The sequence below is a fragment of the Argentina silus genome, assembly GCF_951799395.1.
Source record: "Argentina silus genome assembly, chromosome: 1".
Taxonomy (NCBI): domain Eukaryota; kingdom Metazoa; phylum Chordata; class Actinopteri; order Argentiniformes; family Argentinidae; genus Argentina; species Argentina silus.
Genome location: NC_139655.1, coordinates 35,900,098 through 35,925,470, shown reverse-complemented (window position 1 = coordinate 35,925,470; position 25,373 = coordinate 35,900,098). Strand labels below are relative to the sequence as shown.

At 42.4% G+C, this 25,373-nt stretch overlaps 1 protein-coding gene across 1 annotated transcript in view; it reads left to right on the top strand.

Annotated features, from left to right (window-relative positions):
- Positions 1-7,935: 7,935 nt before the first annotated feature.
- slc4a2a (solute carrier family 4 member 2a) overlaps positions 7,936-25,373 on the top strand; it is a gene marked incomplete at both ends in the record, with an annotated part of 32,240 nt that continues 14,802 nt past the window's right edge. Inside the window, 6 exons of the mRNA XM_083690260.1 lie at positions 7,936-8,010; positions 21,235-21,397; positions 21,950-22,209; positions 22,563-22,705; positions 23,123-23,391; positions 24,989-25,125. Of these exons, the coding sequence (XP_083546386.1) occupies positions 7,936-8,010; positions 21,235-21,397; positions 21,950-22,209; positions 22,563-22,705; positions 23,123-23,391; positions 24,989-25,125 (1,047 nt within the window). The remainder of the gene's footprint in view (positions 8,011-21,234; positions 21,398-21,949; positions 22,210-22,562; positions 22,706-23,122; positions 23,392-24,988; positions 25,126-25,373) is intronic.

Below are 25,373 nucleotides of genomic sequence, written 5' to 3'. Positions count from 1 at the left end.
ATGTGTGTGTGTGTCTGAGTGTCTGTGTACTCCCATGACATGGAGTCAAGTAGTCAAGGCCCCTTTTGACAGTGTGGGTGTGGGACACATAGTGATATCAGGGATCATATAATCTCCCTGGCCTTCTTCAAATTGTAACCCATCAGTCAGTCTGTCTTGACTTTAGAACCGTTTCAGGAACAGTATCTTACATCTACGTACGTATTCTATAACCATGTCAACATCTTGTTGACACAGAGTTTACTGAATGGATTCTGGGTTGTGGAGAGTGTTTTTCAATGTCAAAGTCTCTTGGCATGTATTTCTGTGGGTTACTCTGTCATGTTTAACAATACATCTGAGTTAATACATACAACTCACGTGTGTGTGTGTGTGTGTGTGTGTGTGTGTGTGTGTGTGTGTGTGTGTGTGTGTGTGTGTCCTTATTGCCGAGTCATCTCCCCAGCTCATGTACTTGTCAGAGGGCTAGAGGAGGGAACCTAATCGAGAGGAGATGGAAGTTGGGCGAGGGCTTGAAATATTATTTGGTTCTCAAGGGGTTCTACAGAGTGATTGTGACAGGAAGAGCGTGTGCTCAGAGAGCTAAGAGAGGAATACAGCACTAACCTTGGTTTCTCTGCTCTCTCTCTCTCTTGCCCTCGCCCTCTCTCTTCAGCCCTGCTCTTTCTCTCTCTCATACACACACACACACACTCTCCCTCCCTCTCTCTCCTCTCTGCTCTCTCTCTCTCTCTCTGCTCCCTGCCTGTCTGAAGTCACAGTGGATTTTGACTCTGCGCTACGATGTCTGCCGTTGCTGGGAGCTCTTTGCAGTAAGCACGCTGAGGTAAGCTTAGTGTTTCTCTCACTCTCTCACTTACACACACACACACACACACACACACTGATTGTTGACTCCATTCACCTTGGTGTTGTCGCCAGCTGTGAGCTCACAAACTAGCCATTCAGACTTCATACACTGGTTTGTCTTTTCACGCATTTTGGACATTATCTTGCGCTCAATTTCATTATAGCATCGCCAGTGTCACTCAGCTAAACCCTGTACTTTTAGGAATTTGCTGTAATTCTGTGTCTTTTTATGCTATCGTTGTGCTCATGTGGTGGACATGTACTATGAGTCTCTTTGGATAAGAGCATCCTCCACATGACAGAAATGTTCATATCAGTTTTTAGCCCTTTTCTCTTCTACTCTCCTTCCTGACTCTGGGTTCTTAGTGAAGAAGTATGTCTGCCTTTTCACAGGTGAATCTTCCAACAGTAGTTATGTCACCATGTCACAGAGAGGGAGGCACAGAGGGTTTCTTGTTAAGGTTAGCTGTGCTGCTGTCTGTGTCTCTACTGGGGGTGGGGGGGGTTGATGATTCCTCTCGGTTGAGAAAAAATAATGATAACACTAAGCGTTCTTGCACTAGCTGTTTTGACTCTGTGAGAAGTGAGGAGGGGGTTAAAACACACAAGTACTAAGGAGTGTATAGGAAGTGTATTGCTCTTTTGTAGTTGGTACTGAGCTCTCAGCATGGGATTTAGCTTTAAAGAAGCACTAAAGTATCTGTCTCCTTTTTTGTGATCTCTCTCTCTCTCTTTCTCCCTCTCTCTCTCTCTCAATGGTAAGGTCTTATAGATCTTTTCAATCCATGACATCGGCAATTTGTGAGAGATTTCTCGGGGGAACTGTCTAGTTTCACTAATGCTTATTCCTTATTAAGTTGCTTAGGAAACAACTTAAAAAAGTATATCCTGGCTTTCTTGTACAGAGTATGGTTATAGTTGCATTGACCGTGTTGATAATTTGCCCCATAATGAACAAACATATGCTTTCATAATTTGTAATGGGTTTGTGTCTCCTCATTTGCTAACATTGGTTTATAAATTGTGTAGTAGCTGCCGCTCTAATCCTATCCTTGTTTCCTATACTGTACAACATACTGTATTACATAACTATAAAACAACTGTGCTACAAGATACTTTGGCATCCAGGTATAATTTACCTCTCCAGCCACTATTCAGGACCGTACATCCAGCATACAGCCAGTGAATGAGTGTTCAAGTGGCATAAGTGGCTCATGGTGTTTCTGCATTCTTTCCATCCTTGAGCGTTCAGCCAAGGTGGATGGAAGCTAAATGGAGCATAGCAACAACCACAGTATGAATTTTCTCACCTGATTTTGTTTTTGGCCGAGGCTTGGTATTTTGTCACCAAGTAATTAGGATAGCTTGTTGGTTACAGTAGCTTGATCAAATATTTGAGCCAAGCTTGGTGAATTGGAAGTTGCACAATAACTGACTTTTCTTCCTAAGGGCTGAGTTAGTGTAACTTTTGTATTGATGTTAATTGGAGAATATCTGTAATATTTCAGTTGGCCATTATTCATCTCCTGTTAGAATGTGCACCTACTTAATGTGCCTTCATTTGTTTAATCATGAACATTTTTGAGGGAATTGCACCATGTTGGGGGAATTGCACAAGTATCAGTTGGTGCAGACAGTACTGCAAATTTGAGTGTCTGCTACCACTTTAAATCTACAATCCTTAATTCCATTTAAGATAAAGCCACATCTCTCTGACAGTGATGGACCCTAACCTGCACCATCAAAGCCTTTAATCAATTGAACATCATTTCATGGGTGTCTTACCACCTTTATTCAGGCCATTTCACATCAGCATCAGGACTCACTGTCTGATACAGAGTCTGGTGCTGAGTTCCTGAATATCAGATGTGGTCTGTGCTGAGTCACTCTGTCCTCTGCTACCTTGAGTCATACAGAAAGAGAGGGGAGCAGCCTAGCTGGAAACAGGAGAGCTAAACCAGTTAATCATGCAGTTTTCTCTTCCCTGTTGTGGGTATTTATCAGAGGTAACATCCCATATGAGTAAATTAGCATTGAATATGAATGGACACAATATGATACACTGGTACAAGTAATCAATCGCAAATATTTTATGTGTTAAAAGCTAAATTGGTAGGAAATGCGAGTGGATGTGGTTAATTCATTGTGAGAAATCTATGTAATTTCATATGGACACAGTGTAAGCCTTATTCATGCTGGACTAGTATTAGCAGAGAATCTATATACAGGAGAACTCCTACTTCTGCAAAACATTATATTTTGTACCAGCAGGGGGTGCTAAAGAGAGTAAGGGAAAATACATGGAGATTTTTTTTTTTTTTAAATGGCTTTCGAAAAATATATATATGGAAATATATATAGGGAAATACAGAGATATATATATATATATATATATATATATATATCCATATTACAGAATATGTATCCATATTACAGAATATGTTTTGCAGGAGTGGGAGGACTCCTTTAGAGTATACTGTATAGATCAGGGGTGCCCAATACCTCGATTACGATCGCCCGGTCGATCGCGAGAGTAGTGCGGGTCGATCGCTTGACATTAAAAAAATCACGCGTGATTTTTTTTTTTTACGACGGACATTTGTGCTTCAGCACGGTACGAGGCAATTGAGCCAGTGTGAGTGCGCCACTTGATTGACCAGTCTGAGATCGCTTCTCTTCTATGGGTCACCATGCATTCGCATGTATATATTTCGCAATATATATTTAGCATTTAATGTAGGTAGATCATTTTGACCTGGTCATTTTGAAAGTAGCTCGCAAGCCGAAAAAGTGTGGGCACCCCTGGTATAGATTCTCTGGTATTCTACAACTTTGCCTCAGATACAGTTTGTCAATGCCCTTCATAAATGTTTGTGTTCTGTACACCTTGAGACTTCTCAGGTGATGAGGACCTGTAGATAAGCATCATAGTTGTTATGCCCCCCACCAGGCCCCACACAGTGCTTCTCTACCACCAGTTATTAAAAGCAGGACATCACTTCTCTACCACCAGTTATTAAAAGCAGGACATCACTTCTCTACCACCAGTTATTAAAAGCAGGACATCACTTCTCTACCACCAGTTATTAAAAGCAGGACATCACTTCTCTACCACCAGTTATTAAAAGCAGGACATCACTTCTCTACCACCAGTTATTAAAAGCAGGACATCAAGATCAGCCGATGTCAGAAATCCCTTTCTCAAGTCTTTGCCAGATCTCAGGGCATAGATCTCTGTGGGCTCAGATCCAAGAGCATTTTAGCTTCAATCCTAACCTCAACCATTAGGGAACGGCCACACAGAAACATGGACGCATATGAAGTACGTACTACGCATGCGTCAAAACTTCTACTAATTTCAACCAAAGTGGATGGAACCAAGAGGCGAGACTTTTAGCATGCTGGGGTAACGCTGCTAACAGCTAATATTGGAGTGTAGTTTACAAGGAGACAAGGTTCTCAATAGAGGGACTTTTGTAAAGAAACTGCTCGACAACAACCTTAATTATATCATAAAACAAATGTGTTTTCTCACTAACATAAACAGTGACATATACAGTATATTATATCAAGTTGTATGAATGAATGGAGGGCACATGCCTACCAGTAGAGACTGTAGCAGCAAGTACAGAATGGTCAAGACATGTAACAAGAGGGTTGATAGTCAATAGCAACTTCTGCTAGCGGTTAGTTTTACTAGATGTTCGATGGGAAATGCTAACAGTGCCCTCTATTTCCTACTTACTCTCTTTTAAACGTTTAACACTCCATTGTCCCTGTCATTGGTCAACATAATCTCCATAGAAAATGTATTGGCTCAATTAGTTTGTAACTAATGCGAAATCTCTGTCTGGAAGACTCACTAGGAAGGGAAACATAAACCTGACCTTAAATCAGTGTCTAGGGGCAACTTCACCCCCACTCTGCTGCCAGACAAGACAGATGAATCATCGCAGGCTGGATTGGCCACACACTAACCGATAAGCATTTCTGTTATATCACCCCAGTTTGCTAACAGGATTTAGGCTCTAACAGCTAACATGGTGTGTTTTACAGCCCTGCTACACCAAGTGCGTGAAATCCATGTCCGTGAGACTAGCGTGACACAGAGTTGATATATTGTATTAATGTCACCTGCTACACCAGCATGTGCGTAAAGCGTAGATATTGCCTGGCTGCTGTAGCAGCAATGTAAAATGAGGCTTGGGAATCCATTTTTCTCAGATCCACTCATAAACACCATACAAAGTGCCTGAAATGATAGGTTTCAATGCTTTTTGGGTGCTTAAAAACATATTCACTCAGCTTCATAGTGTGGGAGTGTAATACAAACATTGATAATAGTAGTACATGCGTACAATAGCTGTTTGACAACCTGTTTGAAAGTTTGAAACAAACTGAAATACAGTCCTTGTTTATATTTGGAGGTAAAGGTAAAGGGCAAACCCCAACGCGAAGATAGTCCGACTTGACAGGATTCTCAACACAAAACAACAAGTTCAATGTCATCATTGATACATTTGAAGTTCCTTGCGGAAACAGACTGGGAGGGCAATTTATTCTGCATCTACATGTGAGTTACATGTTTCTGGTGTAGCAGGTTAAATTACTGTGCTGACAGGTACTTCAGGATTGTGCACACTGTATCCCGGGTTAGCGCTGCTGTTATTTGTGTCCGTGTCAGGTCTTAGATATACTGTACAAACAATGTGATCTCTTCAATCATTTGTACAATATCGTTTGTAAATAATCTACCCCCAAATTGTAAAGATGTTTACATGTGACCCTGCACTGAGTTAGCAACGAGTTATGTGACGGTTAGGCAGTATTTGGCTAGACGGTTAGACATTAACTTTAACTTTAAGGTTAGGGTTAGGGTTAGGCATTCACTTCGAGTGGTTAGGGTAAGTTGTCAGGGGACGACATTAGTAACATTAGCATTAGCAACAATAACAAACAAAAGCACTAAAATGCCCCAAAGCCGACTTGAACTTGCATCGTTCAGGTTGCAATTCTTGCTTATAGGCTCTCCTCCACCCCAAACCCATCTCCTATAAAAGCATCTTTAAACATTCTGGGACATTACTTAAGTGGGATATGGTAAAAAAAATTGTTGATGTGATCAGGCTGGTACAAATGTACTGAACCTGCTCCAGCGCCCAACCCGTAGTGACCGCATTGCAGCCAAAATGTGAAACCTTTACGTTTTTTTTTTTCATTTTATTTATTTTTTAAAATGAACAATAAACCAATACAACGTTCAGATGTCAGCAGTGCATTATACAATTCATAGCTATTCTCACTCTCATCAGTATCCTTGTCTTTGAGCTGCACTCCCAAAAGTTAAACTGTTATTGTTACCATGCAACTAGCTTCAGGGTACCAGTATCCTTCCCATGACCTTACATTCCTACTAAGGTCAGAACCAAACCCCTGATACCCTTCCATGCCTACACTAGTCACTATTACGCTTCACAACATAATCTTTTCTCACAAACATTTTTCATCTTGTAATCCTTGGTTGTGTAACACAGACTGTGTCAGGCATTAGTGCCTGGATCACCGTCTCTGAATGTCCACTCTGGATTGACCCCTGCCCCCCCTTCCCTAAAACAACAACAACAAAGGCAAAGAGTACATGCGGCGCCGTAATCTCCCTCATGCCTTTTGCCTTCTCTTTGTTTAAGTGCTGGCTGCTGAGTTTTTTTATTTTTAGGCTCTTTGATATGATTAAGCTCATTTTGAATTGATGAGGAATGTGGTGCCAGGGAAGCAAGACAGTCCCTGTCAGAGAGGAACTAAAAGTCCCTTTGTGTTCTATGGGCTATACACATTCAATCAAAAATGAATTCAAGAACTGCTTGGACAGGTGTGTGTGTGTGTGTGTGTGTGTGTGTGTGTGTGTGTGTGTGTGTGTGTGTGTGTGTGTGTGTGTGTGTGTGTGTGTGTGTGTGTGTGTGTGTGTGTGTGTGTGTGTGTGTGTGTGTGTGTGTGTGTGTCTATGTGTGTGTGTGTGTGTGTGTGTGTGTGTCTATGTGTGTGCAGGCATGCGTGCGTGTGCATGCGTGTGTGTGTGTGTGTGTGCGTGCATGGATATGTTTGTTTGAGTCTGTCTGCCTCTGTCTTTGAGGGCTTTCAGCTTCATATCACTGAATTAGAAATGAATTAATCTTGGCTAATGTTCCATTAATAGAATGGCACACATCCCTACTGTTGCATCTAACACCTGGATCAGCATCGATGAAGCACACCTCACGCAAATAAAAATACTAATAGTTAGAAATAACAACACATCTGAACATGAACAATGCTGTCAAATAAAAGCCCCAGTGAATATGGCCAGGTGTCTACCTGACCATGTGACCTGACCAGGAATAACTGGAGTATTTCTTGTTCAGCTCAAGGGGTCTGTAAAAAACTCCTGGCTCTCCCCATTAGATCAGCTCATTCAGCAATAGCTGCAGAACTGCTGATCTATTGTCTCCATCCGATTCAAATATCATAACACTACAGGAGTATCATAGTGTGCATCCCTACCAGGAAGTGTCAGGGGATATCTGTAAACCAACCGTCTTCCAATCCATTCCTCATTCTCAGTCTGCGGCTGTACTTTTCCTATGCCTTTGACATTGCAGCAGTGACCTTGTTGATGTAAACCACACTGACAGTTGGGTCGACCATAGATCCCATATATAACATAGGGTGCATCTCAATAGAACAAACTACTCAGTGGTTGATACATTTATTTAGGCATTTATTTATTCATGTATGTCTATACAGCTGTGTATCAGCGGCTGTAGAATGTAAATAAGATATGCGTACGACATGAGGGAATAAAGGCATGAATTAATTATCCACACACGATTAAACTGCCGGTTAATCAAGCAATAAGAAATAGATTAATTCTGTTATTTTTCTTTTATTCAAAACATTAACTGTCGTAAACATGTTGTTCTTTCTCAGGTTATGCTGCTCAAAAGCCCCCTGATGAGTCAGAAAGAGAGCGAAAAGGGCTAAAGTCTGACTCAGCCAACTACACCACACTATACTGCACACTGCCGTGACCAGCTGACCCCAAACGGAGCCATGAGTGACTCTCAGGATGCCAGCGACGTTCCCCCAGCTGCTGCCACCGCCACCGCCACCTCCACCTCCACAGCTGTGAGTCTCACATCTCTACCACACACATTGTACATTGTTGTTGTACATTGCACTCAGTATGCTGGTGTTTTTCTTTACCACATGAAATGACAACTTAGCTAACTTTACATTTGTATTTCTACTGTTTTTAACTTATTAGTGTTCTGTAATTGACTTGGGTTTCAGTGGTACTGGTATTTTACTCTGTCATAAACAAATCAAATACCCTATACACACACGCGCACACACACACACACACACACACACACACACACACACACACACTAACACACACACAGGCTTGAGACTGCTGTTCTGTGTTTTGGCAGTGCCAGCCATTCTTCTGAGACATGGGTGATATGTGGTGGTACGGAAGCACATGCCAACATTCCTGTCCAGATTTGACTTAAACCAGTTTTGACTTATCCCTAATGCTCATATGGGGGGGAGGGAGGGGGGGGGGGACTCTGCATACACACCTTTCATTTACTGCTGACGAGGGACGAGTCTGAAAGGTTTTGTGATCCAAATTTGACATGAGGCAAAAGAGCAGCATTGCCAAATATCAAAGTTAACTGTCAAAGGCTGTGTGGGAACACATTCGGTCATGAATCAGGTTGCAATTGTAGTGGAAGGCTGTGATCAGCATCACCAGTGACATTGCCGACTTGATACCTCAAATAGTGTCTCCCTCGAGTACGTTGAGTACGTTGTGATGGTTTGACATGGTATAGCATCCAGTCTCGGGCACGGTGGCTCATTCCTGTGACACAATGACAGCATTCCCACATTACTAACGATAACTTGGTGTTTCTGTAGTCTTTATAGGTGGATGTTTACACAAGACTGTGCTTGTGTGCATGTACCTGTGTGTGTGTGGGTGTGTGTGTGTGTGTGTGGGTGTGCGTGCGTGCGTGCGTGTGTTCTGCGTTTGTAGAATACCAGGGCAGCCTGTTAATTGGCACAGGGATTTTTGAAACGTAACATATTGAGGGTCATTGGGTCACTCACCGGTCTACTTCCAGGTCAGACTTGTCATGTGACCAGAGGCTTTTGAAACTTGCTCAAAGTTTGGGTGAGGGCCAACATTGCTTTCCCTGCTAGCGTAGCGTTCAGTTAGTGATGTTCATGTTAGAGACGAGCGGCTAGCATCCTCACCCTCTGTGATCGCGAAGGCTAGCAGACGCTACATGGACTTCCTGTATAAGACCAAGGTGAGTGTTGCTGTGGAGGTCTGTTCCGAACTGCTTGATGAAGCCATTTCACTGACCAACATTCAACACAGCAGGAGTAGCAAGGTCCTCTCATTACATTCTCAACCGAACAGCTTAATATATAATTCCCACATTAATGAACTTACCACAAGCCTGGTACATGTAAATGTTGGAATGGAAAACAAAGACGTAACTAGAATTATATGATATTTGACTTAATTCAGTTCAAGTCATCTGTAGTCTTTACAAAATTATTTATTTTCAGAAGTTAGAAACAAGCAGTGTTGAGGCTGCTTGAACTGCAGAAGTAATGGGACAGTGAAGCATGTTTTCTTTTTCATAAATTTGATTTGAAATGAAACAATTCCTATGGGGTTAAAGTATATATTGTCAAGAATCATTGTCAGAAATTACAACACTTTTTATTCATAGTCCCTTTATTTCAGGGCACCAAAAGTAATGGGACAGATTCATATGATGTCCAAATTAAGCACTCATGTTTAGTATTTGGTCGCCAATCCATTGCATGCAATAACTGCCTGAAGTCTGCGACCCATTGACCCCACTAGACACTGGGTATCTTCTCTGGTGATGCTCTGCCAGGCCTGTACTGCAGCCATCTTCAGTTTTTGTTTGTTTTGAGGTCTTTATGCCTAAAATCTCATTATCAGGAAATTCAATGCATGTTCAATTGGATTTAAATTTGAAGATTTAATTGGCCAGTCAAGAACTTTACACTTTTTGGCCCTGAAAAAACTCCCTAGTTTCTATGGCAGTATGTTTTGGGTCATTGTTCTGCTGTATGATGAAGCTCCATCCAACGAATTTGGAGGCATTTGCTTGTACTAGAGCAGACTAGGTTTCTGTTTCTGTACATGAAGAAAAGAGAAGTCAGATCAGGTCAGATGATGCTATAGGTAAATGCCACACTGTCAGAACTAGTCTGTGTATGGTCAATGTTACTGAGGGCAGCAGTGTTTCTTACTTAGAATAGCACATATAATGGTGTTCACATTAGACACTGTGTAACTTGATATTCCTGTCTATTGGAGGGAGAGGGAGAACAAGGGTTGGGTGAGGTGACTTATGAAAGCATTTTAAGAGACAAACAAGAGTATTAAGACAAAATAGAGATTAATCGGTGATGTTATATTCAATAGAGGTGTTATTTATTATACAGTATGACCTCTGTTAGAGTCGATGTTGCTGATGAAATGAAATGAGACATATCGGGACTGCAAGTGTGTGTGTGTGTGTGTGTGTGTGTGTGTGTGTGCGCGTGTGTGTGTGTGCGTGCGTGCGTGTGTGTGTGCGCATGCTTCTTCGGTGCCTGTGTACATGCAGTAACTCATTTTCTTGAAAAAGGGTAAAAGAACACTTTTACCAAGGACAACACTTAACAATAAGGATAAACTAATAACATGCCATTAAAAAAACTGATTTAATGCATTCACAATGCCTTGTTCAAGCTTAATAAAGGCAATTAACAAATTGTTTATTCAAGCAGTTATCATTAATGTTGTCATTAATGGCCATTTGAATGCTAAAATTATGCAAATACAGCCACAGAGAGCATTCTGGGGGGTTGCAAAATTATTAAGTTTTCGAGGTTTTACCACTGAGGCAATACTATTTGGTGGTTAGATTTAACAGGTTACACAAGAGGTGTTTAAGATTCTACCTGTTTATGAGGGGAGTTACCGTTATCACCTCGACTGGTGCTCCCACCTCATTAATTGTTAAAATTGGCAAAATACTATTAATAATGGCCATATAAACATAAGTTACCTTATGAGAAGTATGAAAAGTTACCACTTTCCAATAAGGATACGAAAAATCAGTTACCTATTATTATATACAGTACCAGTAAGTAATGCTTAATAAACACTAGTTACTGTACCACATCAAAAAAGCAGGATGTGTTAACTATGAAATCGTACAGTACAATCAAACGTACAGTACCTAATCATCAGGTTAAATCTGAATCTTATTTCACCACTTGATTCATATGAACAGATGGATAGTATTATCAATAGTTTCTAAGTGCCATTATTAAAAGTGTAGTAAGCATATTTTGGAATGCCTTTTTGCTTTGTAAATGCATTACCAAATGGCTGATACATGTTAACTACTGCATTAATACAGTATACTGTATGTTAATTAATGTATCCTTATTGTAAATAACAGGTTGTGTGGTACCTTTCTGCACTTTTCTGTTTAAAGGATTAAACATATGAGAACCAAACATATTTATATGGGTTTCCAGGGGTTACATCATTCAGGGCTCCCTGAAATGAGACATTCATTCATGTCTTACAATAGTATCACATTGTTAAAAAGTTGCTTGGGATCATAATACAGTCATAGTGTTGCTTTGATGGATAGATTTGAGTGGTGGAGAACATCACAAATTGTTTAATCTTTACACTGTATTGTGTATTTTCATAAAAAAGGTAAAAATACCACATGAAATAAAGAAAAATAGAAAATGAAATAAGATTCAAATAGAATAGTAGGGCAAAAATAATAATGAATAACATAAGTAAATACATAAATAATGAAGAGAGTAAAGACTGTATGTATGATTAAATGATTACAAATGATTACAAGTATTCTTATAAAGGCTTTGGCTTATAGTAAAAGTAGCTATTATTGAACATAGATAAGTGAAAAATGAATATGGTGTACATGTTACAACCTATACCTAGTCTACTTCATACATACGCACACACACACACACACATTCTCATCCACATGCAGGTACTCATCACATCCATAATATATTAAATTGGAACTGGTCGTTCACATACTGAATAAAAGGCTGCCAGACTTCAGTGAATTAGTTGTTCAGCCGTGAGCGGTGTATCTTAATTAATATCTTAAGCTTGAGAAGCATCAATACCTCTTTGACCCAGCCGGAGGGGAGAGTGGGGCAGAGGATTTTCAGTCAAATAGGATGAGGCAGCAAGCCAGCAGAGATTAAAAAGCTATAACATGTGAACATATAATATAAGGATGCAGGGGATTGATGGCACCTTATGCAAGTGGGATCAAGTAGAGGATTAATTTGAGCCATTCTGGTTCTTGAAAGATGTAAATGGTGAATTTGTTAAGTAAATGTTGAATTACCTTAAATTGAATAAGGCCATGCCTCACATGTACTGTAGAAGAGGAGTGAACAAGACTTAAATAGGATTGCCAAGTATTAATTTCCAATATGTCTTTCCTCATCGGATCTTAATTTGTTTAAAAATGGACAATATTATGAATAATGCGATAAATTCAAGAAATACTTCCCCTTACTGAAGGGTCGGTGTCCAAGCATTGACCTATAGGGTCATGAGGAGTAATATGTGGCAACCATAGGAACATTTTAGAAATAAAACTGCGGATTTGTAAGAATCTTAACAAAAATCATTGGTGGGATGTTATATTCTTTGGACAAAAATGGAAAGGAAGCCTATTTCCTATTATTAGGAAAAAGGTCCTTCAATGTTTTGAGGCCCTTAGGGCCCCACAGTTTGAAAGCATGATCAGTGAAAGAGGGAAATAAATGGAATTGGAGTGTTCTGGCATGAGTTGGACCATCTCCTTGTCACCAAAATTACTCCTGAACTGACGCCAGATTTTTAGAGAGCTCCTAATAATTGGATTTGTGATATGAGATAAATTACCCAGTGGAAGTGGAGAGAACAAAAACGCAGGGAGAGCAATAGGAAGGCATGATTGATGTTCCATCAGTGACAACATGGGAGACACTTTATTAATAAAAATGATATGTCAAAAATGTATTGATATTAATGGCTCAATAATAATGTAGAAAGTTTGGTAAGACCTCTCTTTTTCTAAAATAATTTTACAAACTCTAGGAGTCTTGTCTTCCAAATAAATGAAGAAAATAGTTGATCAAAGGATTTGAAAAAATGACTTTTGAATGAAAATCATGATTGTCTGAAATGAGTCCAAAAATCTTAAAAATACAGTATGACCATTTTAACTGAGTTTATTCAACCAGCCAAAGTAATAGCCAAAATGGACCAAGGGTCACTTTAAACCATGACTAGAATCAACTTGTGGTTTAAAGTCATATTTAAATAGATCGTTGTATTTCTAAGAGACTAAAATTCCTGCTCCTGTTTTCTACCGTGGTGGGCCTGGCCCCTCACGCTCAATTATACACTACGAGTGGGGAAGATGTGGATGTGCATGCTCAACATATTGCTCTCCATTGATTGTCCGCTGGCCCTAGTGGTTGAAAAAAGTATTGCCTGAGTTAACTGTCTGGACTTTACGTGGGTAATGGTAAAGGTTGTTCACCAACTATATGTAATTTGACTATAGCAGAGAGTCATCTGTAGTTATGGGACAGTGGAGGCTGGTGGCAGGCAGGGGAACAGGGAGGCTGTAGGACAGGGGAGGCTGGTGGCAGGCAGGGGAACAGGGAGGCTGGAGACTTAAAGCTAAGATATCAGTTGTTCAACACCTGGGCCGTTTGATTATATTACAAGTAAGCCATCAATGGGGCTCAAAAACATTTTTAATGTCACTATCCACAATCCACTTGACAGTAACAGTGCATACCGATGCTCCATTGAACTTCAGAGAAAATAAATAGGTGCGTGTCTGGTACCCCAATAATGTGTAATAACAGAAAACACATGATCGTGGACACGAGCTATAATGGTCCACGTACACAAACTTCTGAACTGGCCATATATTATGAAATGTTGTATTTTTGTGCATTATTGTGGATATGGGAATGTACAGTATAGTGTGGAGAACAGTGTTTACTGTGTTGTGTGACAGGTGATGTTTTGTTTGACTGTGCATCTTCGTGAGTTTTTGACTGGCCCCACCAGAATTGTATTTTATAAATACCACTGTGGGTGGCGTTCAGTAGCTAATTCAATCTTGACAGACTTGGTGACCCTTTTCATTACCCCATAATCCCTGACGTAACTAGCTTAAGTATGATGTATGTCAAAATCAGAGCAGATGGAAATTGTGACTCATGAAACTTTTTCCATTTGGTAATGCATTTACAAAGCAAAAATACTTTTTCATGAGTCATGAAACAAGATGGTTTTGCGGTGATTTAGATTTAACCTTTGATTACATCGGAAGCATGTAAATGTGAGGATATCGTCTGTTGGTTTATCTTGGGCGTGGGTGTTGTTATCTACATGTACGTTTTAGACATTTAACAGACGCCTTTATCCAAAGTGACTTACAACAAGTACATTTGTCTAAGTAAGTGAATCATCTATACATCAGTCATCATAAGAAAAACTAGGACCATGCTAGGACCAGGGGCCATTGCTAGATTACAATTACATAGCATTACAATGCTAGAAGGAAGAATTACTTTTTTTTAATATATGTTTATTATTTTTATTTACAGTAGAGAAACTGTACAGGGGGGTAGTGGGGATGAAGAGTCTTTAGGAGAGATAGTCAAGATGTAGCCTGAAGAGATGGGTCGCCAGTCTATGGCAGAAGATAGGTAGTGACTCTGCAGTCCTGACAGCAGTGGGAAGCTCGTTCCACCAGCGGGGCGCCAGGACAGTGAAAAGCTGTGACCGAATAGGGCGACTGCTGCATCCACAAAGTGGCAGCGGTGCCAGGCGGCCAGCCGAGGTGGTAGAGTGGAGTGATCAGGCAGGGGTTTGGGGGCTGACCATTGCTTGCAAGTAGGGAGGGGCTGTTCCCTTTACTGCCCGGTAGGTGAGCACCAGGGTCTTGAATCTTATGCGAGCTGATTCCGGGAGCCATTGAAGGGTGGCATGGGAGAATTTGGGGAGATTGCCGCCCTTCTGGATGAGCTGTAGAGGTCTGATGGTGGAGGCAGGGAGCCTGGCCAAGAGTGTGTTGCAGTTATCAAATCACAAGTGTCTGGACCAAGAGTTGTGCTGCTTCTCTGGTGAGGAATGAACATATCCTTCTGATGTTGTAGAGGAATAATCCGCAGGAGCGTGCTGTCACTGTGATGTTCACAGGATACGTGGTTGTCAAGGATCACCCCAAGATTCTTGGCTGTCTGGGAGGAGGTCACAGTAGAGTTCTCTACTGTGATGGAGAAGTCTTGGAGAGGGCAGGCTTTCCCTAGGAGGAAGAGCAGCTCAGTCTTGTTAAGGTTGAGCTTGAGGTGGTGGGCTGACATCCAAGCAGAAATGTCTGCAAGAGACAGTTGCCACTTGTGAGTCAGAGGGGGGGAAAGAGAGAAAGAGTTAAGTGTCACCTGCGTAGCAGTAGGAGAAACCATGTGAGGAAATTACCAAGCCAAGTGATTTGGTATAGAGGGAGAACAGTAAGGGCTCTAGGACAGAGTCCTGGGGAACCCCAGTGGTGAGGGCTCATGGAGGGGACAGCAATCCTCTCCACATCACCTGGTAAGATTGGCCAGGTAGAATGCAAACCAGGAGAGTGCAGAGCCAAAGATGCCCAATTCTGAGAGGGTGGAGAGAAGGATCAGGTGGTTTACCGTGTCGAATGCAGCAGACCGGTCCAGAAGAATGAGAACAGAGGACAGGGAGGAAGCTTGAGCAGAGTGGAGGGCCTCTGTTACAGCAAGTAGAGCAGTCTCAGTAGAGTGCCCAGCCTTAAAGCCAGATTGGTGAGGGTCAAGGAGGTTGTTCTGAAGGAGATAGTGAGACAGTTGGTTAGAGACAGCACATTCAAGGATTTTAGAAAATCCTTTTAGAAAATGTGGAGAACAGTTTCCTTGGGTCAGAAGCAGAGGGTTGAATTTTGGAATGCTAGTAAGAAGCTTTAGCAGCTGATGTAAAGGAGGTGTAGTTGAGGAGGAGAGAGAGAGATAAGGTTTTAGGTCATCAGGGAAGCCGGTTTTACTCCATTTCCTCTCAGCTGCCCAGAGCCCTATTCTACAAGCTTGCAGGGTTTCAGAGAGCCAAGGCCTTGAAATCAGTGGACAGAGAGTCGAAGGATGAGGAAAGAGTGGACAAGAGGGTGGAGGAGGCTGCATCAGTGGATAGAAGGGAGAAGGATTCAACAGAGGGTAGGGAGGGTGAGACAGAGGAAGAGAGAGCGGTGAGGGAGAGGGTACGCAGGTTGCGACGAGAGGATACAGTGTGGGTAGAGTCTGACTGGGGGGGGTGGATTTGAGGGGAAGGGAGAAGGACACAAAATGATGATCAGAAACTGGAAGAGGGGTAATAGTAAGGTTGAGTTGATTGTCCGCCTTATCAGTTGGAGGTCGAAGGAGGAGTCAAGTGCTCTAGACGAGTGTAGCTTCTCTGACTAGATGTAGAATTCACCCAGTAGTGAGAGTGGTGTGCCGTCCTCAGGGAAGAAGCTGAGAAGGAAAGCTGACCTGGAGGACGATAGATAACAACAATGTGAAGTTTGACAGGGGAGGTGTCAGAAACAGCATGGAGTTCGAAGGTGGATACAGACAGGTGTGACAGGGGAAGGACATTATGTGACCACTTAGATGAGATGAGGAGTCCTGTGCCTCCCCCTCGACCAGAGAGTCTAGGGGAATGAGAAAAGGAGTAGGCATCAGAGAGGGCCGCCGAAGTAGCTGTGTTTTCCGGTGTAATCCATGTCTCTGTAAGAGCAAGGAAGTGGAGGGACATGAAGCAGCAGTGTAAGCTGAGATAGCCTCTGCTTTTCAGACCGCTGACTGGCAGTTTCAAATTCCTCCCGCGACAGTGAGGTCATGATCAGGTGAGCATGGTGGGCAGATTAGATGAGCATGGTAGACTAGATTAGATGGGTTGCGAGGGGGTGTGTAGTATCTATGTGTCCTCCTGAGGGATGAAATAACAGGAATGGGGAGAAAGCACATTGTAGAGATAGAGGGTTTGTGGGCAATACAAGATGTAGGTAGCACTCAATACACTCAGAGTAGTGAAAAAAGAATCGAATAGAATAAAAATACTTAGTAGTTTGGCCTTCTTTTCAGGCCTTCCTCGATTGACTCATTGACTCCTTCGTCTTTGTGTCAATCGAGATGGAGATTGACAGCAATTGGTTTCAAGCAGAATGTTTTCAACAGAAACTAGGTCCCTGGGCTTCAGGCAGGATAGCCACAGCAATACTACTAGTTAAACACGATTAAATTAACTTACTCAGTCTGAAGACAGACTTCACCACTCAGTCCAAATGTATTGTATTTGTATGGTTTATCTTTATTATCTTGGGCACGGATATTGAACCACTGGAAGCAACAGGAAGCACATTTCCCACTCACTGAGGGCTTACCAATGCCTAAAATCATATGCTAGCTTTAGTCCAAAAATGCCATAATCTGGTATCTGTGGCTATACTATGCCTAAATCTAATCCCATTTTTTTTAATCTAGTTTTCATAAATAACCAACAAACATGAGCTATCAAGTGTAATACATTTCCTTTTTCAGGACAGTTTGGGGAATTTTTAAATATGTTTTAATAAAAGTTTAGAAAATCATAAAAGCCATAAATCATTGTACATGTTCAATGGCAATCATATTATGGCAGAATTTATCAATCTTTTTTCATCAATCAGTTTTCATCAATCTATTTTACAATGAAATACAATGGCGATCTTGGCGAAAATTGTCTGTATCTAAGGCTGTGGATGCACATGCATGATTGCCAGTCGCCATGCGCTTCAGTCAATCAGGTTGCTCAAAATAAAAGTATAAAAGTTATGAATGTTCAAAATCAAAGTGATGCTTACTGTACAAGAACTCTTGTTCACTTTGATTTTGAACATTTATAACTTTTATGTTTTTATTTCGGGCAACCTGATATGTTCTTTTATGAAGACAGTGGGCATATTTTCACTCATTATTTTCAACTTAACACTTTGATAGGTAGTAAGGAGGAACCCTACGACTTTACAGCCTGAATGGAGCATGTTTAAGGGGCCTGCTAACTCGAGGACAGAATGGATGTATAAGGCTTAACATTAGCTGCAGTTAGGCGTCAGTATCAACAGTGACCTCTAGTGGCCGGTCGGACTACAATACACTCGCTTGTGTTCAGCTTCAGGACTCGTGGCAATGTTTCATTTCACCCGCCAACCGGCCGACTTCAGAGAGTTTTAACCAAACAATCTCAAATCTATGGTAGCTCTTTTCAACGCACTAGCCTAAAGAACCCCAGCCCTGGTATCTGTTGAGTTATCTTCAGCCTATCAATGCCTGGTATATGTGGCTATAGGAGCATACACCTAAAGAGGTTGCCACTGAACAATGTCCACAGTCTTTTTATCTAACCCACACATCTATACTACCTTACCACACAAAGGTACAACGCTGAGATGGTACTGGTTCTGTAACCATTTGTTGCGTGAACCCGAAAGAGGCACACGCACTGGCATCTTGGGCAATATTCCACCCTACCCAGAGGTGGGCCTCCTCTAATAACAAGCTCTTTTGAATGGAGCAAAAGCACACAAGCCCCAGTGAATCCTTGTGATAACAGCCCTTAAGTCCCATCCCTTTATCAGTAACATACCAGAGACAGCAGGAGACTAGCTTCCCACCCTCGGCCCCTGACTCTCAGTGCATGGGTCTGTTTACTGGAGGGAATGAACTGTTTATGTTTGATCATGTAAAAGCTCTGATTTACCTTAGTTTGGTATTGTTAACAGCATGATTTGACTTGTCTATAATCTATAGGGTGTCCACCCATTCTGCCCAGAGTGAGAGAAAACACGCTTTGGTGATGAAATGTCACATCCTAATGTTATAAAATAAATTTGACCAAAACAATATGATCCTTCAGGTCGTGAATCATGCAACCATGAATTTGATGTGTCTCCCCCGGCTTAGTTGACAGCTGATTTTTTTTAGCTTTGCCTTTACTGTCCCCGCCAGCTAGCTTTTAAGTAAACTGGTACCAATTTATAGGATTAGCATACTAGGTTGGGATTATAGCTACGTCTATGTTTCCCCTGGCAGGGTTTGATATTTGGTACAGGCTTACATTTACAATCCTATTGATTTAATTACATGTCCTATTCGAATCCTTTTTCCCCTTTCGAGATTTTAGTTCTGGTCACAATCAAGAGGCAGCAACAGTAGGCCACTGTGTGTGTGTGTGTGTGTGTGTGTGTGTGTGTGTGTGTGTGTGTGTGTGTGTGTGTGTGTGTGTGTGTGTGTGTGTGTGTGTGTGTGTGTGTCTGTGTGTCTGTGTGTGCGTGTGCGTGTGTGTGTGTGTAGGCGCAGGTGTCTTTACGTTTGTGTGTGTCATGGTGTCTGTGTTTATTCAGTTTGCGGGATATCAAATTAAGAAATGTTTGGTTTAGTTTCACCCTATAGAGTTGGGGTTGTTAGTCATTAAAGCTGCAGGTGTTGCTGTGAGCTCGCTATTCCGGTTTAAAAACCGAAGAAGTCGAAAAAGACAGGAAATTCAATTGAGCACCATAACTCTAAATCTGACCTATGCACTGACAGGGTTTTCCAACACGCTACTGCACTTCAAACAACATAGGCTACATTCAGCAGTGGGTATGTGTTTTTCTTCTCTCAAACAGCCTAATACTTTTTATAGAGGATATATTGTAGGATATATTATAGACCTTATATTGGACTGTTTTCAGAAGAATAGCCTGTTTAGGTTTGCATTTGTTTTTTTTGTTTTTAACTTTTTTTGTCTCCATTGATTTAGTCACCCTAACCATCCTAGTATAGTGACCATCCTTCAAGGGAAAAAACTTCAATACCTCTTACAGAGATTAGATTTACATTTTGCCCATTGGTCAAACAATGCATTTTTGGTTGAAAACCCTATCATCTATTAGTTTAAATGATTGATCTGTTTAATCTTGGAGGGGCTATCTGATCTTTGAGGTTATCAGTTATCAATGACAATTGATATTAGAACTATTACTCATTTCGTCAAGGCTAAAATCAAGAGTTAAACATGCATGTCAATATTAAGGAAAGGATAGTGTCTATGTTGATGATATGTTGTGTTATGTTAAATCTGGTCATTATAAAAGTCCCTCTCTCCCTGGCAACATGGCGTTTACAGATGGACGGCATACAGTATATCAAAAAGGGCAGTCAAGACTATTAGTCCTAAACCCTTCAGTGTGTGCACCAAGATCATTTTAATATTCTACCAGAGTGTGGTAGCCAGTGTCATCTTCTGTAACAAGGCATATGTAGACCCAAGCGCAGAAAGCAGCAGAGTTGCAAAATCAAACATAATCTTATTTGTTTACTCACAGGGAACACAGGTACATTCAGTGAGTGAAAACTGAAGATGGAGCACAGAGTAGCAGAGAAGCCAGGCTTATATAGATATAACTTAACAAGGCACAGGCCAGTGAACTAAATTGAAGCAAAAAGAAAAACTACAAAAGAGTCTCTGGCAACCAGTAGAGGAAGCAACAGGCTCTCTCACTGATGGACCCACAGAGCTTCTTCAGTGGAAGACTGATTACCCCCAGGTGCTCTACTTAAAAGTCCAGGAATCTACCCACAGTTATCTAGGCCTTCAATAACACCAGGTCCCAGTCATAACACAAACACTAGCACATTGCACACAACCCAAGTACTTTACAATTGCCCTTTTCACACATTTGTCTTGTACATTTTAGATGTATACGTGCTTCTTGATATGTTTATATTTCTTGTAATTGTCTTTAATCTTGTGATTGTTTTATTTCTTCCTTTTATGGTGGCTGCTGCTGTATTGATAAACCAATTTCCCCTTGCGAGATTAATAAAGTGTGATCTCACCTCATCTTATTTAAAAATGGCTGTCTCCCTCTAGTGTTGACATATGGAGGTACATGCTTAAAGATTTGGATTTTCCCTCTGTATGTTTTATTAAGATGTGTCCTCATTCACAACACAACTCCAATCTCTACTGTTGTATGCAGAAACATTGCTCTTGATAAGAGCGTCAACTTCATGAGTAAAAAGTAACATGCAGTAAATCATGATGATGCCTTGATGACGATAGTTATTGTACAGGAGTGTCTTCATAAGTAGTCATATATTCTGTGAATCCATAACTATGATTGTACCATGAAGTGTTCTAACTTAGATCTCCATCCTACCCACCACTAGCCAACCCAGGCGCCCCCTCCTCCTCGGCGGCGTGACGATGATGATGATGAAGAGCAGGACTTGAATAAGACCCTGGGAGTACAGCGCTTCCAGCAGATCCTCCACCCGCTGGCCCGCGGACCTCCAGAGAAGCACCGCGCCTACAATGAGGAGGACTTTGAGTGTGAGTCGCTGTCCCGTCAAAAATCAATCTAAAACCCCCCTGGTCCTCTATTCTAGATGTAGGTCTGACACTACTTGACAGCCAGGTGTAAGCAATATGGTAACAATTCCACATCACTTACCAGTGGTCAAAATAGAGCAGAGTTACTAGCTAAGTTCTGACCATATTGCTAATACCTTTTCAATCATCTGAGGTGTACTCGAAAGGGGTAGGGGGTTAACGGTTGATTTGGGGTTCAGGGTGAGAGTGATTAAGTCAGTCATAACTGATGAGGTAAGGTATAAAAAAACAACTGCAATTGTCATGAAATGGAAACAGTTTGGGAGAAATGATGCTTCAGATTTCCTGCTAGCCTCATGTGTAGGTAGTGCATACTTACTGTGTGACGAATCGGCTAAGATAATCGTCAAGTCCACAATTTGTTGAAACAGGCGTATGAATCCGTGGTGTAGAAACAGTCCATGCGAACCCTGTCATTCTCCAGGGACACGGTCGGTTAGGATGATAACCACATGCTCATTCTGACCAATGAGGCCTCTCTCCTGTTCTTAGACCATCGTCACTCCTCCCACCACATCCACCACCCTCTGTCCAAACTGCCCCCCGAAGGGAGGAAGAAGAAGAACGGCAAGAAGAAGAGGGGAGCAGGACTCAGGAGGGGGTCTGGGTCCAGCGGAGCCCCCACCATAGAAGAAGACGAGGAGGAAGAGGACGGAGAGGAAGAGTCTTACAGCCAGAATGACGGAGAGGGGGTCCGCACCACCACGCCCACCCCTGATACAGACACAGACACACAGAACCAGGATGTCCAGGTAGAGACACACATACTCACATCCTGTTTACACGTAATACGCACACACACACACACACACACACACACACACACACACACACACATACATATACACACACACACACACATACATACACACACACACACACACACACACACACACCCATTCACAAAAACATACACATATTTCAACCTGTATTTCTGTGACATTCATATACTCACATACACAAACAAACGTACACACGCAAGTGAGCAAGCATATACACCCACACACACACACACACACACACACACACAATCAGACACTTCTCAGCTGCAGCTACAATTTAAATTGGTAGGCTGCCCCATTCACTCAATCTGTCTTCTCTCTAGTTCTTTGTGTCTGAAGATGACCCTACCACCAACCCTACCCCCACACCCAGGAAAACTGGCAGCGCCACCCCTCAACGAAAAATCACCATCGTACCAGAGTCTGCCACCAGCATCAACCTGCCAGAGGATTCCACACCCACAGAGTGAGGGAGCAAGACACACACACACACACACACACACACATAAAAAACACACACACATTCACATGCGCATGCATGTACACACACACACACACACACACACACACACACACACGGAGAGGAAGACAAAATCTCATTACATAAAAGTATAAATGTAAATGTGGTGTACAATATACGTTGGTATATTCTTTGAAGTTGCTTTGAAACTATTTTTCGCAACAATATGATGGTAAGTTAGTCGATGCTTCCTTTCCAGTTGTATTACAAACTCTGTGGCCTTTCACAATAATGAAAAAGTTATAAAAGTTAAAAAAAAAAAAAGAATAAAAAAAAAAAGGTTACAAAAGTAAAATTATATTAGAATTTGTATTCATTCATTTGTTGATCTAAATGAATGAACCATCATTGTCGTTATACCAGTGATCCAGACACGGTGTCCACCTCTCACAGAGGCAGGAACGGCCTGTCGCGCGGCCTCACCCCCTCCCCTGGCCTGTCCCTGGACTCCCCTAGCCCCCCTCCGCGGGGCTCCACCGCCTCCTCCTCCAGAGCGCTGCCCCCCGGTGGCCGCAGCTACGACCTGCAAGAGCGCCGCCGCACGGGCAACCTGACGGGAGGTCAGCAGCGCGTTGCCACCGACGACAGCGAGGCTCAGACGCTGGCCTCCGCCGACCTGGACGGCATTAAGAGTGAGTGAGCGGGAGGGGGGGGGGGGGGGGGGGGGCCTTAAGTGGCGTAGCACACTAAGGCGCGTACCATGTTCCTGTCATCCCCCTTCCTGTCACTCTCTACTGTCTCTCTCCAATAAAGCAGAAATGCCCTAAAAACATACTGAAACAAAATGAAAGAGTGAGTGGAACGCCACGGTGGAAGTCGCCCCTAACAACAATTCTAGAGTCAGAACACCCTACCCCGGGGGCGTTTAGTGGCGTAGCACGCTAATGCACTTACCACATAATCTCAAGGTTCCTGCTTCGATTCCGGCCCTCGACACACTTTGCATGTCATCCCTCCTCTCTCTCCCCCATCCTTCCTGTCAATCTCTACTGTCTCTATACCAATAAAGCAGAAATGCCCTAAAAACATATTTTTAAAAAAAAAAGAACACCCTACCCAGTCATAACCTCTACCCAACATACCCCCCCCCCCCACTCCCCCCCCACCCCCGGTGTGTAGGACAATGCATTACACTGTACATAGCACTTATCACCTTAGAAATGTGCTAATAATGCATCATGAAGAGGGTATTCATAGGAAGTGTGGAAGTATCACTGTGAGCCCATTCATCACGTCGGATTTGCATTGTTATCTGACAATCAAATCTAGATATGGCATTTCTTGATCGGTTGACAAGCAAACAATGCGGTTCGTCCCACATGCTTACTGTGCGCTGAAGGAATGTCTGAGTTTCCAAGGGGTCCAAAGCTACCCACTGCTGGAGTACATTTCCACTTTCCATTGTTTATTTCATGTCCAAATGACATTTTGATGTGTGTGTGTGTGTGTGTGTGTGTGTGTGTGGGAAGGGGGGAGCAGGCACTAGTGAAACAATCTTTCATTTTGAACCAAAGTAAAGCATGGTTTGGTGTCCTGTTCTAACACTAGAAAATGTGTGTCCATTGAAACAAGGTGAGATTTGAGTGAGTATTGTTACTTCTGCATAGTTTATGTTTGGATTATGTTGAATTACGTTTGACTATATGTTCGCGTGTGTGTGTGTGTGTGTGTGAGTGAGAGAGCGTGTGTGTGTGTGTGTGTGTGTGTGTGTGTGTGTGTGTGTGTGTGTGTTTGAGTGAGAGAGAGAGCAGGTGTGTGTGTGTGTGTGTGTGTGTGTGTGTGTGTGTGTGTGTGTGTGTGTGTGTGTGTGTGTGTGTGTGTGACATTAAACCTGAGAGCTATCTATGTGTCTCCTGTTGCATGTTTGTCCTTTTGACTGAGGACCCAGGACCACTTAACCAGCACCTATTCTCAGCGGGCGGTGCTCTTTTTCAATGAGGAAGGGTGGCGCCCAGTTTGTTTATGAACAGTAACTGTCATCATGGCCTGTGATGGCTTCCCTCTCTCTTTCTTTCTCACTCTTCCTCCCTATATATCTCACTCTCTCAATGATCTTATATCTTGTATCTCTCCTTCTCCTCTCCTCCTTTTGCCTCCCCCCTCTCTCTACCTCTCTCTCTCTCTCTCTCTCTCTCTCTCCCTCTCTCTCTCTCTCTCTCTCTCTCTCTCTCTCTCTCTCGCTCTCTCTCTCCCTCTATCTCTCTCTCTCTCTCTCTCCCTCTCTCTCAGGTCACAGGTTTGAGGATGTGCCCGGGGTGCGGCGTCACTTGGTCAGGAAGAGCACCAAGGGTCAGGTGGTGCACATCACCAAGGACCACAAGGAGCCCAGCGCCCGCAGCCGCAAGCTGGACCGCACTCCCCACGAGGTGAGAGGGTACAGGGGGGTGAGATGAACAGGGATGGGGTAAAGACTGACTTCTTTTTTTATATATATATATTTTATGTTTTTAGGGCATTATTGCTTTATTGGGATAGAGACAGTAGACTTTGACAGCAAGGTTTGGTGACAGAGGAGGGATGACGTGCAAGATATGTCGAGGGTCGGAATAGAACCAGGAACCTTGCGATGAGGCGGTATGCGTATTCGTGTGCTACATCACTAAGCGCCCCCAAG